At 33.5% G+C, this 17,773-nt stretch overlaps 1 protein-coding gene across 1 annotated transcript; it reads left to right on the forward strand.

The window, feature by feature from the left end:
* The first annotated feature begins 2,622 nt into the window (after positions 1–2,622).
* On the forward strand, positions 2,623–8,965 carry LOC119643305 (CCR4-NOT transcription complex subunit 3). Its single transcript, XM_038042647.1, has 14 exons — positions 2,623–2,754; positions 3,391–3,603; positions 3,672–3,769; positions 3,836–3,970; positions 4,207–4,542; positions 4,603–4,726; positions 5,009–5,289; positions 5,344–5,407; positions 5,475–5,786; positions 5,849–5,968; positions 6,023–6,262; positions 7,427–8,052; positions 8,589–8,798; positions 8,867–8,965. Exons 2-14 carry the CDS (start codon positions 3,579–3,581, stop codon positions 8,963–8,965), a joined length of 2,670 nt encoding a protein of 889 aa, XP_037898575.1. The 5' UTR covers positions 2,623–2,754; positions 3,391–3,578.
* The last annotated feature ends 8,808 nt before the right edge of the window (positions 8,966–17,773 follow it).

Below are 17,773 nucleotides of genomic sequence, written 5' to 3' on the forward strand. Positions count from 1 at the left end.
TCTCCCTCACTTCTTCCTTTGGTTTCCTAGTCTATTTCTAATGATCCACATAATAGTGATCACTTTCCAATCATAATCTTCTCTTAAACTTTCAATGTCCCCTGTTACTCCAGCAAAATACCAAATACTTCCTAGATAAAGCGGATTGGATCAATTACTCCAAATAGACCGAGTCATTTCTGTATTCAAAGCCATTTAACGGGAACTGCAACCAAGATGCTGCTATTACGTCTAAAGCGATTCGCACGGCTGCTCATCTTTCTATTCTTCAATCCAACAGGTCTTTTAAACGAGCTATAGTTCCTTGGTGGAACAACACGCTTTCGTTTTGGAGGAAAAATAAAAAGAGATGTCCTAATCATAATCATTTGTTATTATACAAAAAGGCCAACGCTCTATTCAGGAAGGAATTACGAAAATGGAAGGCACTTAGTTTCGAACTTTTTTCGAGAGGAATTCACAGAAATACATCAATGAAAGTTGTCTGCAACAAAATCAATTAATGGGACTCCAAATTTGAACGAAATCTCTGCCATCTGCAGTCCCAACTGAACACATGATATTTCTAATTACTTTGGACAAATGTGGTGCGAATACTCCTTTGACAGCAACTTTTCCAGTGCTTTCATCGAAAATAAAAGGACTCCAATTTCTCTTTCAAATAATATTGATAGATGTGCCATGTTCCTGGAAAATTGCATACCCACCTTAGAACTTGAAAGTTGCGTTTTCAAATCAAAGAGGAAGACACCTGGTCTAGACCGCATCTCATACCAAATGATCAGTGCGCTGTCTAATTCAAGTAAAAAGAAATTGCTGGACTTATACAATACGATATTTTTGATAATCTTGGCTTCTAGAGTCCAAGAACCTGATTACAAAGCAACAAGTTGGTTTCAAGCGGGGTAGAGGTTGCATCGACGCTCTGTTACATATTGATTTTTTCACGAGCAAATCAATTTCCGAACGAAATCAAGTAATAGTTCTTTCAATTGATTTCGAAAAAGCATTTGACAGAGTTGGTCTTCATGTTATTTTAAGACTCTTGAAATCGTGGAATGTTGGACCCAAATTCTTAAACTACATCAAATCATTCATGTCGCATCGGCGGTCCAAAATTAGAATCAACAATCATGTCTCTTATTCCTTTCCGCTAATAAATGGCATTCCGCAAGGATCTCGTCTCTCTGTCACGCTTTTCCAGATCGCCTTTAACGAAATTAGCCAAATTCTTTGCCGTGTACCAAGACTGGAACATTGTCTCTACGCGAACGATCTATACATTTTTACAAAAGAAAGAGACAACACGAAAGCAATCAACATCCTCGAATTGCGCGCTTGTTGATGGTTTGGTTTACGAATTAACTCCTGTAGTCTTCTTGATGACTCAAGTGATCTTCATGAATGTGCATAACGCCGGAGTGTTCATCTAATCTCACACCGTGAGGATGCACATACTTGTACGGTTCTTTCGAACAGGATAAGGCACTTCTTTTTCAACGGCAACGGGCACCTTTTTTTCCAAGAGTTTTTCAACGGGAACGGGTACGTTTTTCTCAACCATCTTCTCAACCGGATATGTCAATACTTTGGAAAATTGTTTAATTTTTCCTAAAAACTTAACAATATATTTTTACAAGTGGTAAGAACTTTTATGATACTCTTTTATGGTCTTCAGTTTCAATCTCTCATTAGTGTGGAAGGTGATGAGTTCTATTTGAAATTATGAAAAAACAAGTCGGACCGAAATCTTCATAAGTGACTTAAGAATACACATACATGCGCTAAGGTGCAAATAGAAAATTTAGTTGGATTTTCATTGTCTGATGAAGGAAAACAAAAACAAAAAATTTTAAACCTTCCTATTGATTTAATTACAAGTTACTGTGGCTAAAGGGATGTAGGTACTACTTAAAGCTAAAAAGGCTAAAAGGGATGTAGGTACTACTTATTTTATCGCAACCCCAATCAAAATTTAAATATATATTTATAACTTAAAACAATCAAATTACTAATAGTGTGAGAATCGCAATTTTTTTGAAAAGAATTCCTATTTTACTCTATAAATTTCGTTGTTATTTCGATTTATACTTTTTATATGGCACTTATAAATAATGTATATATATATATATATAAAATATTGCATACGTGAAACAGATACAAGGTACGCATGCATCGTTTTGTCACAATGCGATATCCGAATGACTTGTTCGGAAAACGCACTAGAATTAAGCATCGAATATTATATATATTTGTCCTGTGCAAAAGCTTTCTATATATATTTCTTTCTATATAGCTTTCTATATATATATATATATATATTTATATATATATACTTGTATTCACAAATGCTTAGTGCAAACGTACATTTGTGATTTATTCTTCATTATTATTTGTAATGGCATCAGTCACATATATTAAAAATTTTGTATTCATCAGATTTTAAAATAAAAACAGAGACTTTAAAGGCTCTATATTTTTATTCCGAAATGTGCTTTATGACTTTTTTTTATATAAACTTTACAGTCTTCAGACTCGCTCACAGGAATCGCATTCTTAAAAATGGAAAGAAATACCAAATGTTGGAAACACTATGTAGTAGTGAAAAAAATCGAAACAGTTGACAGTCGCTTTGCAGCGGAAAAGAAAATCCATTAAAAAGCCATTTTTGTACTGCAATTGAAAAAGTATTCCAATTAAAATTAAAAATATAAACGAAATATTGTGTGCGCAGAGTAAAAACTATATAAAAAAGTGAGTTTAAGTTGATAAGTTGTGTCAGTAAAAAAGCAATATTAAAAGGAAGAAGAAGAAGCATATACGAAATGAAAGAACAAGCAAAATAGCAAGAAAATTAATATGAAGCTACGAAAGTCTTACGCTGTTTTTCGTATACAAATTTTTCTCCCTATTCGTGGGTATATAATTGGAAAGCAAAGGTTTCATGAAAAGCTGGTCCATTCCACAACGAAAAATTAAAAATTCAAACGAATCTTTCGACACTCAAGGAGTAAAAAACTTCAAAAATCCTTAGGGCAAAAGTTAAACGCATGCTATGCCAGATAAACATTACCAACAAAAATAACTGCGACATTCTATTTTAGAGTCGACAACAATTAACTAACACCAGCATATATACACTCTTACAAATAAATATATATATAAATATATTTTAATATCAAGTTGCAAATTGGAAGGAAGATGCCTCAGTGGCCTCAAGAGTAAACTCTCTTTAGAGATAATAATAATAATAAGCAAAAAAAAACCAAAAAATTGAACACAGATCCTTAGGAAGACTTGCGCTTGCTAAGCAAACAAATGCTAAAAATATTCAGAGATTTTAAGAACAATCTATGCTCTTACATTTATTTATTTTTATGTGTATTTCAGAGCTTTTCATAAAAGCCAATTTCAACATTTTCTCAGTTTTACACCGCTTTGGAGCATAAGTTAAAGGACGCTTTTGCACAAAATTGTGTTGCGGTTTTTCAGGCGTCTGTTATAGTACATACAGTGTAGTTCTAGCGGACTATGTCTAAGCATTTGCAACAACAAAATAAACAACTATACACATAGCCATGGCTGCGACGAGAAAGTTGCAAGGCAAGCGTTCGCATCCTTACACAACATATTACAATTATAAAATGGGTCTTTTTTCCAACAAATTCCAGGTGAAATAGATCGTTGTTTAAAAAAGGTAGCGGAAGGTGTAGAAACATTTGAAGATATATGGAAAAAAGTACATAATGCCACCAACAGCAATCAGAAGGTATGCGGAAAGTTTTCATAATAATTATTAACAAGTGAATTGAACATGGTTTGTTTCTTTTTGCAGGAAAAATATGAAGCTGATCTCAAAAAAGAAATTAAAAAACTGCAAAGACTACGTGATCAAATCAAATCATGGATTGCCTCGGCTGAAATAAAGGATAAGAGCGCGCTCTTAGAAAACCGTAGACTAATTGAAACGGTAAATATAAAGTAGTCCAGTAATGGATGATTTCAAATCTAAAAACCTTAATTACCGCGTAACATGAAGAAGGTCCACATAGTTTGAATCGCTTTTATTGCAAATCCTATTAGTATAACATATTTATTTACATACATTACACATTACAATTCTAACGCAAACAATTTTAAAAAGTGAAAGGTCCGATTATAAAACCACAATCTAACAGTTTTTGTATTTCTATGTTTTTCTTAAAGCAAATGGAACGCTTTAAAGTTGTCGAAAGGGAGACTAAAACTAAGGCGTATTCGAAAGAAGGTTTAGGTGCTGCACAAAAAATGGATCCCGCTCAACGTATTAAAGATGTGGCCCGTAATTGGTTAACAAGCTCAATTAGTTCACTGCAAATACAAATTGATCAGTATGAAAGTGAAATTGAATCGTTATTAGCGGGCAAGAAGAAACGCTTAGATCGTGACAAACAAGATCGTATGGACGAATTACGTTCTAAATTGGATCGTCATAAATTCCACGTGACAAAACTAGAAACACTGCTGCGTTTATTGGATAACGATAATGTTGAAGCTGAACAGGTTTTTATTTTTATTGTTGTCATAAAAAATAATGAATAAGGAAATTTATATTTTGTTAAGGTTAATAAAATCAAGGATGATGTGGAATATTATATCGATTCGTCGCAAGAACCTGATTTTGAAGAGAATGAATTCCTTTATGATGACATAATTGGTTTGGATGAAGTTGAACTCTCGGGTACAGGTAAGCGTTTTTAGCTTGTTGTTTGTCTTGATTATGTTTTTACGTTTTACATGCCGTTTTGTGTATTTTCCTTTTCGTCTCTTCATTAACAATAAAAAAAAAATTTGTCGCTTTTTTATATGTTCGTTAAATTCATTTCGTAAAATCATTCGATTGTTTTTGTTTGTGAAACAAATCAAAATTGATGTTTGTTCAATGAATCTGTTATCACCACATCATGAACAACAACAACAACAACCAATTCCCAACCACATTATTTTGTATATAACTACGTTGGTAAAGGTGTCTCACTTGGTATTCCATCATCAGCTACCACGGATAGTAATAATAGTAATGAAACCAGCGGCTCACCTAGTAGTATAACATCTGGCGGTAGTCCTGTGCAGTCACCTTTGCCAGTCCAACAGCAACAATCCCATAACCAAGCCATAGCGGCAAGTGGAACCACCACCACGCAGCAGGCGCAGCAAAATAATTTAAATTATTCGAGTGACTCAACGACGACGGATACCGCTGCGGATAAGCGTAACAAAAATGAAAATAACGCCAACAGCAAGACAAAGGTAAACATAGAAAATTTTTGCGAAAATAGAAAGTAATTATATTTTTCACCGCAGCAACAGCCGGTAAAACCTACGGCTGTGAGGGCGTCAAATAAGACAAATGGTGGTTCCTCCGAAGGTAATGATCTTTACATTAAATCTTTATCAATCTTCGACTAATAATTTTTTCCATCTCCCCGTCTCAGTAAGTGCAAATAAGATTGTTAGTTCAACACCCAGCAAAAGTTATCATCAGCAGCCACATCACACCACACAACAACAACAGCACACAACAGCAGCAATAGTGGCGGCAACGCACGGAACATCAACTATACACAATCCTGCGGTGCAACAGCATACACCAGCGCCTAGCTTACAAGCGCCGACGGCAGCGGCTGCAGCGGCTGTGGTAGCTGCAGCAACGAACGCCAGCAATGCTGCAGCTAATTTGCAAGGCCAATCTGTGATTCAAGCGACACCTACAATTGCATTTGCAGCAGTGGCAAAACATAACACCTGTAAGTTTTTTCCGATTACTCTTTATGTTTCCAGAAATTTTTATATAGCGTATTCCAAAAAGCTCTTCAGGAAAATGGTCCTGTGCATGGAGGTGCCTCATACGCCATTGTTGGCGGCACAAACCAACAACAGCAGCAACAGCTATCCAATCTTCAGGCAAATTCCTCTCATTTACAAAATGGTAGTATGATTCAGCATGTTGATGTCTACACTTCACATATATCTTTGCTTTTAGCGCATAATAATACTTCCAGTAATGCCGCCGTGGGTAGCATAACAAACGTGGTACAACAAGGAGCAAATACGGTTAACGTAAATAGCTTAGCAGCTAATGCGGCAAATTGCATTTCACCCAATAGCATGGCTGGCTTGCAGCAAGTTCTTAACGCACAGCAACAACAGCAAGTGATGGGAGTTAATGCCAATAATGCAACAAGAGCCTCGCCTGGCTTGCTATCACCGAAGCATATGAACGGTGAGTAGTTATTGTTATAATTTATGTGCCAAAAGAGGAAAAGTAGTTTATATGGATATTAAGATCTTATTGCGAAAATTTCGCTAGTTATGTGCAACTACACTGCATTCACGAAGAGTTAAATTTCTCATATATATTACACCGTGCACTACTTGCGCTACGAGGTGTATTAAGTGCATATAAAGGAAATTCAGAAAAATTTCCTGTGTCAATTTAACTTTATGTAGCCAAGTAAGTTTACAGATCGGAATATTTGAGATATATCGTTGAAATCAAACTGCATTTACATTATAGAATTCCTTTTGTATGTGCGTGTTCAAATTTGCCATTTTCAATATTTTTATACGAAGATCCGTAGAAAAAAAATCAAACGAACGTTTGCAATTTATATGGAAATTTTCGGATTCTTTTATGAAAATGTGATTTCTAATATTTTCATTAAAACATTTATCTTGTATTATATTATTATAGTGAGCGAAACGATGTATGGTTGCAATCATTTCCAGGTGATCATATTATTTTATAAATACATAGGAGTGATTATTTTAAATTTGCATAATTGAAGGATCGTGAAAGGTAATGGATTGTGGGACTAATTATATCATTTTCCGTTTGGCTAGCCTGATAGTAAGACAATTAAATGACCACGACTTATGCTATTTATATATCGGAAAATGTTGGGAATCTATCACCTTCGAGTGAAGGTGCAAGGTGGTAATTTTATGAAAACTTTCCTTATAATAATTTTGTCATTCAGTTCGAAACATACACGTAGGCAAAAGGGGTTTTATAAATTTGTGTACGAACTTGTATCCAATCACGCGAGACGTTTCCTGCTTTTCAAAACTGCAAAAATTATCGAATACGTACATACGGGTCCAATATGCTTACAATAACAGAAAAATTTGCAACAATTTCAAATAAATAGGGAAAATGTAAAATTTTTTCTTTATCACATATAGCCGATATAATTCCAAATGTATGTCAATATCAATATTTTTTACTGGCTTATAAAAGTTTGGATACATTAAATATTATATTATACCAATTAACCTACAAACTTATCTACTGTTTACCGTAAAACCTCCTCTTTAACAAAGCTTATGTCATTAGGGATTTTTAATTTCTCTTAGTGATAATTTCTGCTATACTTTTTTGTCTCAGGTATACCTGTAACCAGTGTTGCTAGCAATAATTCAGTGGATGCTATCTCACTCAAAACAATGGCTCAAGAGGCCATTAATCGGTCTGTGATCGACAGTAATAATTTAACACAACAGCAGGGGTCAAACATTGATTCTAGACAGCAGCAGCAGCAACAAGTACTCCAACAGCATTTTACAAATGATACAACTGCCAATTCTCAGCATCAACAACAAAACACTGCTGCCGGACTTGCGGCGGCGGTAGCCGCAGCAACAAATGGCCCTACCACGGTGATAGGTAATCCCAGCAGCGGTAATAATATTGGATCCGTTAGCAGTGGGCTTAGTGCAACCGCTCTAACGAATCCTTCTGGTCAGCAACCAGTTGGGGCAAACACTTCAGTTATTGGTGGTGTGAGCAAGCAACAAGTACAACAACAACAGCAGCAGCCTACAAATGAGGCGCATATACCGCCATTGCTGGGTGTAGCGCCTCTTGGACCGTCGCCACTACATAAAGATCATCAATTACAGTTTCAAATGATGGAAGCCGCCTACTATCATCTGCCCACACCTAGTGATTCGGAAAAACTGACAACGTACTTTCATCGAACGCCAGTGCAGACACCACCACATTATCCGCAGGTAAGAAGAAAAATAGAAAATTTTACATACTTTTTTTTTCAAATATCCCTTTATCCAGATATATCTAAGCAAATATGCGCGATTTAGTCTTCTGCTTGACTTCTCAATGTCCCATTAATATGTTTACGTATTTTTTACGGCAAATAAATTCACTAATAGGTGTATTAAGGAGGGATAAAGTGATGCTATTAATATATACGAATCCATTTCCCCTCAAAATAGGGTTCACTGGCGACTATTTTTTAATTTTTGTCAGGCAATGCGATTACGTAATTTTAATTTCGACAATTTAAAGAGCTGAAGTGTCTACGAAATGAAGATCAAAATTCTTTAAAAATTAAATAGAAGAGGAGTAAATAAATGTTTGGTTTAAGACTAGGGCAATTACTCTGAATTTCGACATTGTAAACAAGAAAAAAGTGTTAAAATAGTGTCTGATGACGCTCGTGATAAAGGTTTATGGATCGTTAATCAAATAACCAAATCATCAATAAAATTATGATTCTTTTTCTGTCTCTTTTATACTTTTTTTATAGCAACAACTTCCAATTTATGATACCGTTGAATTTTACCAGCGTCTCTCAACAGAAACTTTGTTCTTTGTTTTCTATTATATGGAAGGTTCAAAAGCTCAATATTTGGCAGCCAAGGCATTAAAAAAGCAAAGTTGGCGATTTCATACAAAGTACATGATGTGGTTTCAGCGTCATGAGGAACCTAAAATTATTAATGATGACTACGAACAAGTAGGTGTTTATCGGCGGTTGCTCTCATAAAATTTCAAATGAAAAAAAAATGTATTGTAACATTCTAGGGCACGTATATCTATTTCGATTATGAGAAATGGAGTCAGCGAAAAAAAGAGGGCTTTACCTTTGAATACAAGTACTTAGAAGACAAAGAATTAAATTGATTGCCCCAAGCATTCCCATGCACGGAGCACACTCTGGAAAATTTGTAAAAGATTATGATAATGCCGATGAAAATTTGTACAATGTTTTACATAACTAAGAGGATGTTTTGGAAGTTTAACAATAAGAAACCATTTACATACAATTTTCTTGTTTATTTTGGCGCTTCTTTGCAATAACAAGAAAAAGAACATCTACAGCAATCAAAAGAGCTACAAATCTCAATTGTAAATGACGTATATCTAGCTTCTTCGACAAGAGCACAGGCAACAAACCGTTTTATTTTCCTCTTCAATTCTCTAACTATCGGTCTGCGTCTTTGATTTTCCAAACAATTTTCTTTAATAATTTTCTGATGTTTAATCGTCTTTCCATTCATTCATCTTTCTTTTTTACTTTATATTTTTATGTTTCTTATTTGAAAAAGCAAGAACCAATACGCAACCACAAGCAAAACAATGAAAAGATATGAAAAGCTTGCAAAATATTTCGTTGAAAAAAAAAATATTTTTTAAACAAAATCTCAAATGCTTGTGTGTGCTTGTGCATTCAATAGAACCCTGTTCTTTTATAGTTCTTAACTTAGGAAGGGACAGAGTTGAATTTTAAAATCTTGAACAAAACAAATATAAAAAACATAAAGAAAAAGTAAGATGCAACCATTGCTAAAGCAATTAACCCTTGTGCTGCCGGCTCTGCTTTAAACGACTAACAATAACCAACATTATTGAAAGCAACCACTTTTAGAAAGATATTCTCGCTATCATTGAAATGAAATACGAAAAAACTATAAAAAAAATGAAAAATTAAACTTACAAAGAAGTTGAAATTAAAACAAAAATATATACACAATGAAATTTTTGCAAATCATTTATTACGTTAGCTGTACTCATTTTTTTCTTTTTTTAATTATTTTTCTTTTTTAATCATAAACCTTAAAAAAAAGATTATATTATAAATATGATAAAATGAAAACATTTAAAAAAACTTTAGTTTTATTTTTGCCTAAACAAATAATGTATTTACTCGTCTACGTCACCACATAGAAGATTAGTTATGAAAAATTCATTACTTGATCAGCTCATTTTATTTTTTGATCAAAAGTCATCCTATGCGTTTTTGAAAGCTATCATTTAAGAAGACAACTTGATTCGAAATAATTGACGAACAGTATTATATTCGGCTTGCGTTGAATTGCTGCACCTACTCCAAGAAGATGGCCATCAGTAACGTTGGTCCGAAATTTCATGAAGCATACATATTTTCATTTACATTTACTACATTTTAAGTACAATATTTTGAACTAATCGAATTATATTCATCCTCCCTTATTCTCGCAATCCGATTAGTTTTTGATTTGGTTACTACAAACTGATCAAGCGTAGTCAAAGTCGCAGCAAAACGTAAATTTCTTTATATAAGCAAAGGCGTTTTCGCTTTCTCGAATATTAAAAAGCGCAACTATATTAAACGTCTTAACAAGTTTTGTCTTTTACTTCATAATAAATAAATAATAAATGAGAGTTCCACTACGCCTACTAATACGAAAATCGTGCGTATACGCTTTGCCTGATCGTAAGTTTCTGAATCGTTTTTCTTGCCTGGTCCCTACATTTTCAAACTAAACAAATATGTATGAAAAGTCAATGCTTGATACATGTTTTTTGAATCGAATTCGCAAGTCGAGAACACAGTACATTCGCTAAAATTACAACTTTGCAGAAAATTGCAAAATTTCCGTGCTTATAATATATAGATCACAAAATTTTGGCTCGACTAAGAGTTATAAATGTCAAATTCGCTGGACTTTTGTCAGTAATCTTACCAAATTCATGGAGAAATTATTGCTTGATAAGCCGCGCGGTTTACAGAAAATGTTCGATGACGACTTGATTTACAAACTAATTTAAAAGGAAAGAAATAATGAACTTAGAATAGAGGTGCAGACACTTATTTTGACGTTAGGCTACTTTCCAATATCAACATTTTCCTAAAATATTATTTTCCGTTACGGGCGGGTCTATAAATCCACCTTACGGGATGGTCAGCTGCATTATAAATATTCGTTTTAAAACTTTTTTTATGCATTTTAAATATTTATTAATGATGTCCAAACAGTCTCTTAGCAGATCGAATCCTTTATGTAGGTCAAAAATTTCGTTTTTCAATTGAGCCCGTTAAATACATCTGGTTAGCCGCGTTTTTCTCGCAGACATTACCTGGAAGGCTTCAAAATTAACAACCACGCAAAAAATTTATGTTTGTCTCACAGTGTATTTTGAATATTTCGACTTTTTTATCTTTTTCGTTTTCATTCTTCAAATCAAATATTTATATCTGACGCAAGCTATCAGTTATTTATAAATGCACCTAATTTTATTGAGTTTAAACTCCGGGGGTAAATAGTCTCAATGTGTGTAAAAATAATTGCGTTAAATTCCAGAGAAATATCTTATTTATTTTAAGTTGATTAAATTAACCAATGACTGGAAAGCATGGGAATTTCTTGTTAATTTAAAATACTGAACTTTATATATAAAGTTTTATTTGCTATAATAATGAAAAAGTTAATTTATGTGAAGACTTTATCGAATTTTACCCTTTTTGTACATTTTATAAGTTTCTTATAGAAGTGAAATGAAACAAGGCACAAATTTTGTGTTCTAAAGATTTTTAATGAAGCAAATATAATACAAAAATCTATAACTGTTGCGTTTTGTTAACAGTGACCGAACTGTGTAGGTCCAAATCTAATCAGAATTTTTCTAACGTTCATTTCGTTTATGTGTTTATAATATTTTGTCATATTACGTTGTTAGAATTTTTTAAATGCAAAAGTTAGAGAACAGTAAAAGTTTATTGCTTGACAACTTCCACAGATGAAGTGCATAGATAAGCCTAGTCAAAAAATGAAATTTAAAAGTGCTTTCACTGACAATTTATGACTTGGAGCGAATGTTGAAAATCTTGCAAATCTTTCAATAAAATTGAAAGCATATTTGATAATGAGCGTAACCACTACAGCTCAAAAATGTTTATATAAACCTTCATTGCAAAGGTTGGCCTAATCGTGGCCAACCGCAATGCTTTCAATTAGGAAAGTAGTAGCTTGTATCTTATAATAGATATTCCTTTAAAATTTGATAACATTGTTACCATTTTTGGCAAATAAGACATTGTTATTCAGTATAATCCTTATAAAGTAAGATGTGGAACAAGTTTAACTTAAGTTAAAAGCTTAAGAAAATTAAAAAATATGTGTACATTAAATTCCTATTTCATTTATCACGTATTTCACTTGTCACGTAAATCGAATGTGTGTATTTATTCTTAAATAGCATGAATATCTCTCTCTGCCCGGGCCTGTCGACGAGTACAATTATTAACAAATTTAAAACTTTACATCCAAGGCCGGCTATTAAATTATTTTTGTTAAAAAAATATCAAAATTATTACAAACAAATATTTGTTTGTTTAGGCGTATGCCTACCTAGTCTGAGCCTATCAAAGTAAATTCAGTTGTCAAATTATTATCTTGTACCGATTAACATCATAAAATATATCCAGAATATTATACCTAGTTACTATATAAAGAGAGAAGAAGAATCTTTTTTCAAGTCAAACCGCTGTATTAAGCTGTTTTTGTCAAGAAATATAAAAAACCTATGCTGACATCCTCTCAATTAGTCCTTTTTATCGAGAAATATTGTAATTTCCAGATTTTTTCGTATAGCAATTTTTTGAAAATGGAGTGTTAAATGAAGAGTGGCCATAAAAGCAGGTTTGACACAACAGCCCAAAGACATACTAAACTGGATTCATCATGCTGAATCGACTGGTGTAGTAAAAGATGGATCTATCTCAAAAATTTCCGTGTATTACATACATCCGCACAAATTTAAACTTAAAATTACCTTAAACCATGTAGAGCATAGAAAGCTAAATAATATTTGAAATAATATTTTGTCGTCACTAGCGATGATCGACGTTACCACAAATTTTTCGGTAATATCAATACACTTGAAATAAAATATTAGACACTCTTCACCGACTAGCGCAAAATTTAATCACATTCGCCCTTCTGTCTGTTACACGTACGCCTTCTCAAAATGGGAAGAGGAATGCAGCAGTTTGACATACAGAGCCGTACCCACAAGTCTTACGAAAAGCGTTGTGATTCCTTACAAATACATTCGTAATTATCCAGAAAACTCTATTCTACAATATATATAACTGGATACGAGTTTAATGATGCTTGAATATTTATTAGAATCATGGAAAAATTCAAAAATACTTTTCAACGACTAAGTTGAACCTTGAAATATGCGAGATTTGAATAGCTATGACATAGCTCATAATCATTTAAATAACATTTATGTAATTAAATTGTTAGCTTAATTTATTGCAAATTATTTGAACATTTCATATATGCACCTATGCACAACCGTTAAACATTTAATGACACAACTATTCACTATACTTATTGAAAAATAATTCGAAATACGATGGACGACTTCGCGTGATGCACATAATCCCACTAATGGATATAATTCTTCAAAATTTATGTATAGAACCGGAAAAATGCAAAGTGAGTTAAAAAACTTTAAAGCACTTGAGTGCATTTTAAAATAATTTCATTTTACAATAATTTCATTCTTTGTAGGACATAAAAAACAAAAAAAAAGAAAAGACGAAAAACCTGGATTTTTCACATAATTAAGCGTTAAGTTATTCTTTAATTTTTTTTTTTTTCGCTATTTAAAGATAGCGAAAAGTATAAATCTTGTAAAAAATTTCAATGCTAAAATAATATAAAAAATTGAAAGCTTAAGTTTTTAACCTTTCTTTGTTAACCAGCTTAGTAACATTATTTAATTATTACTGCATATAGAATAAGAAAAAAGAAGATACTGTAGTAAATAAATAATACCAGACACGTATTTAAATATCTCTTAAAGGAGTAAATAATAATAAACAAAAAAAACAAAATAAAATTATACAGCGGATAAACAAAAAAGAAATCGTAACATTTTTAACATACATTTATCAGCATATGTATACACATACCGATGTAAGTAACGAAATAAAATAATAAATATTATTACGAAGATACGAATGTACAAGTTATGTTTACGTTTTAATTAAATTCTTTTTAAGTTTAAGACATATACATGCGAATATAAGTTTGTCACTATATTATTACATAAAAATAATTTTAAATGAAAAATAATTTTTTATTAAATGGATTTCTCTTCGTTATGAATTATAATGCGTTATAATCTACGTTCAACTAAAAGCAAAGAAAAAGAATGTTTTAAGAGGTTTTAAAACAGCGTCCCAACAAATGGACAAGCGAAATGAAGTGACGTCACCCACTGCATGTAGATAAGTGAAAATTGTATCTTTATCATTAGCCAAAAGTGGCATGGTGTGTTTTCATATGGAAGCCACCATTTGTTGACTTTCTAGTCCTAAGATTTTTTCAAGATAGACGGACGCTATACCGCGACATTGAAAGCTATTGATTTTTACGACTGATCTTGAACTACAAATAAATAATGAAAAAGGTTTTTGATGCTCTGCCTCGAATCTTTGATACCAACTAACCCAAACTAATGCATAAAAAGACCTATGTATTGCATTAATTGTTTGTATGATATTCACCTCTTTGAGTTTAGATTGCTTTTAAGTTAAAGCATAATGCCTTTTTTACAAGGGCTGAAAATGTTGGGTGTGGTTTTTTAAACAGCACTTATAAATTCAATTAGAACCAAATAATGCGAAAACAAAGATCGAGTTGAGTATATATATGCTATATGTTAGGTTAAATTTCCTATTTATCACAAACAATCAACTAAGTATATAGAGACGAAGGACTTTCATATCAATTTTTGACCTCTTTAGCTCGCCAATAATAGAAAGGGGGTGACCAACTTGATTTATGATCTTATGGTATTTTAGATATGTGCACGCTTTATGAGGTCCCGAAAACTATTATGAAAAACGAATCCAATAATCTTTCCTGGTGCGATCTGTGCAAAAGCTGACTTCTTTACGATTTAGGAATAAAAAGGTCACAGATATCTTAAGATTCAGTCAACGAAATTGTCTTAAAGACGACGATCATTCATTTTTGCTTCTTGATTCAATGCTCTCTTTTACGATCAGGAAAGTAAAGTCGAGCTCCTGAAAAAGCAATGATTTCGGGGAATCAGTCACTCTCTGGGCTACAATCAAAATGTTGTATATTCTTTCTTATGCGAAGTTTAAGGAACAATTTCATTTTTATAAAAAACTTCGAACTGATTGTCTATCGCCTATACACTCGTTTGCTGTTGATGATGCAGGATCTAATCAATTAAATTTATGGGCATCCATTTGTAAGCTTTTGAATGCCCTTTTAGAGATAGTATAAAAATCGGTAATCAAAAATATTTCCAAATGTTTCTAAAGGTAATTAATTATAAATATCCATATTAAAGAATATCTGAAAATAGTTACGATGCTCTTTGGAACAATACCTTATGTCTATGTTGAGTATTGGAAAGATTATGGCGTCTAGATTATCTTGGTTTCTTGAGTCCAAGAACCTGATAACAAAGCTACAAGTTGGTTTCAAGCGGGGTAGAGGTTGCATCGACGCTCTGTTGCATATTGATTATTTCAGAAGCAAAGCAATTTCCGAACGAAATCACGTAACAATTCTCTCAATTGATTTCGAAAAAGCATTTGACAGAGTTGGTCTTCATGTTATTTTAAGACTTTTGAAATCATGGAATGTTGGAACCAAATTGTTCAACTACATCAAATCACTCATGTCGCATCGGCGGTTCAAAATTAGAGTCAACAATCATGTCTCTGATTCCTTTCCGCTATTGAATGGCATTCCGCAAGGATCTCCTCTTTCTGTCACGCTTTTCCAGATCGACTTCAACGAAATTAGCAAAATTCGTTGTCGTATACCAAGAGTGGAACATTGTCTCTACGCGGACGATGTATATATATTTACGAAAGAAAAAGATAGCACGAAGGCAATCAACATCCTCGAATCTATTGGACGGGAGATCTCCGCATGGGCAAACTCGTCAGGGTCTAAAATTTCCATACAAAAATCTAAAAAAATGCACATTTGTCGAAAGCAGGCATGCGTTGCAGGAAATCTACTGATGCATATAAATGACTTGCCAGTACTAAACGTGCAGACGCTTCATATTCTCGGGCTCACGTTTTCCAACAAACGTCTTTGGAAAGCACACTGTCTTCGGTTAAATACTTCTATTTTAACAAGGGTGAATTTTATATAGTACGTTGTTTGGAGAAGCCATGCGCATATTAACACTATTGCTTATCTTACCAAAATGCTTGTGTTAAGCAAGATTGACTATGCGTTGATAATTTATGGCAATAGCTGCAAATCTAATATCAACATCCTTAAACCGGGTTATCACCAAGCCGTAAGAGCAAGTTGTTACGCTTTTCGGACGACGCCCATAAATAATATTATAACTGAAACTGGTTTCCCAACTTTAGAAAATAAACCGTATGAGTTAAAAGCTAAAATAGTCCCCCAAGCTTCTTAATTCAAACAAATCTATTCTCGGTGATGACGTGAGAAAGATTATTAGTGCGAAGAAAATTCAAAAGTCACCATCTGCAATTGACCATTGTTTATACGTGGCAAAGAAATTGAACATTCCCCTACAAATTTTCCCCTCTTTTGGTGTTAAACCTTGTAACGAGTTTCCTTAGGCGGGGTATGACTCAGTCAATCCAGGATTCGTTGCAAGAAAATTTAGAAAAATAATCAGGACCTTCAGGGGGAATGGTGTATAACTTCCAGGCTTTATTGGTTCCACTTTACTGGACGGAATGCAGCAATGTTTGTAGAAAATGGCTGGGGCAAGGAAAAGGAACCAGCGAGGTGACCCGACTTTGTTGCGCGCTTACCGTTTTATTTTCTTTTCTTACGACGTTAGACTTTCACTTTCTGTTCGCTTTTAATATCGCGGGGCCCTGGAAGAAAAGAACCGGATACGTTGCCAGTGTCATAGCTGCCTTGGTTCATCCCTGGTTGGTATGCGAGTACGAAAAAAATAATAAAAAAAAACGTCTCTCAGTTCTTCAGGGATGGCGATTAAAAAGCTGAACCAGCACCTCCCCTATCAGTTAAGTCAGTTGTCCTAAAAGTCCTTCAGGGATGGCGATTAAAAAGCTGAACCAACACATCCCCTATCAGTTAAATCAGTTGTCCTAAAAGTCCTTCAGGGATGGCGATTAAAAATCTGAACCAGCACATCCCCTATCAGTTAAGTCAGTTGTCCTAAAAGTCCTTCAGGGATGGCGATTAAAAAGCTGAACCAGCACGTCCACTATCCGTAAAGTCGAAAAAAAACTCTTTATAACGATCAACTTGTCGAAATGTCTGTGGGTACTTACCTAGACGGCTATGACACCAAACTGAACGAGTCTGTGCGATGCACCGCTCAAGCCGCTATTGTTTTTAGCTTAGCAAATAATCGGTAGACACGCATAATAAATGTACATCAAATCTCAGTAAATTTATTGGTATCATTGTCATGATAACGTACATTAAAACCTAAATTTATTCATATCATTGTCATTATTTGCCTTTTTGTTAAGAAAGGAAGGTGTCATTTGAGACATAGTAAGAGGTATTTAAAAAAAAGATCCATTAGAGGTTCCAATGTTATTAAGCTTATCGGTGTGACTGACATCGACATTAAAGTTGCATTGAGAGTCATGCTAAATAATTGTACTAAAACTTAGTATATTTTGTGTTTGAATTTTAC

This window comes from Glossina fuscipes, unplaced genomic scaffold (assembly GCF_014805625.2).
Source record: "Glossina fuscipes isolate IAEA_lab_2018 unplaced genomic scaffold, Yale_Gfus_2 60170, whole genome shotgun sequence".
NCBI classification, from domain to species: domain Eukaryota; kingdom Metazoa; phylum Arthropoda; class Insecta; order Diptera; family Glossinidae; genus Glossina; species Glossina fuscipes.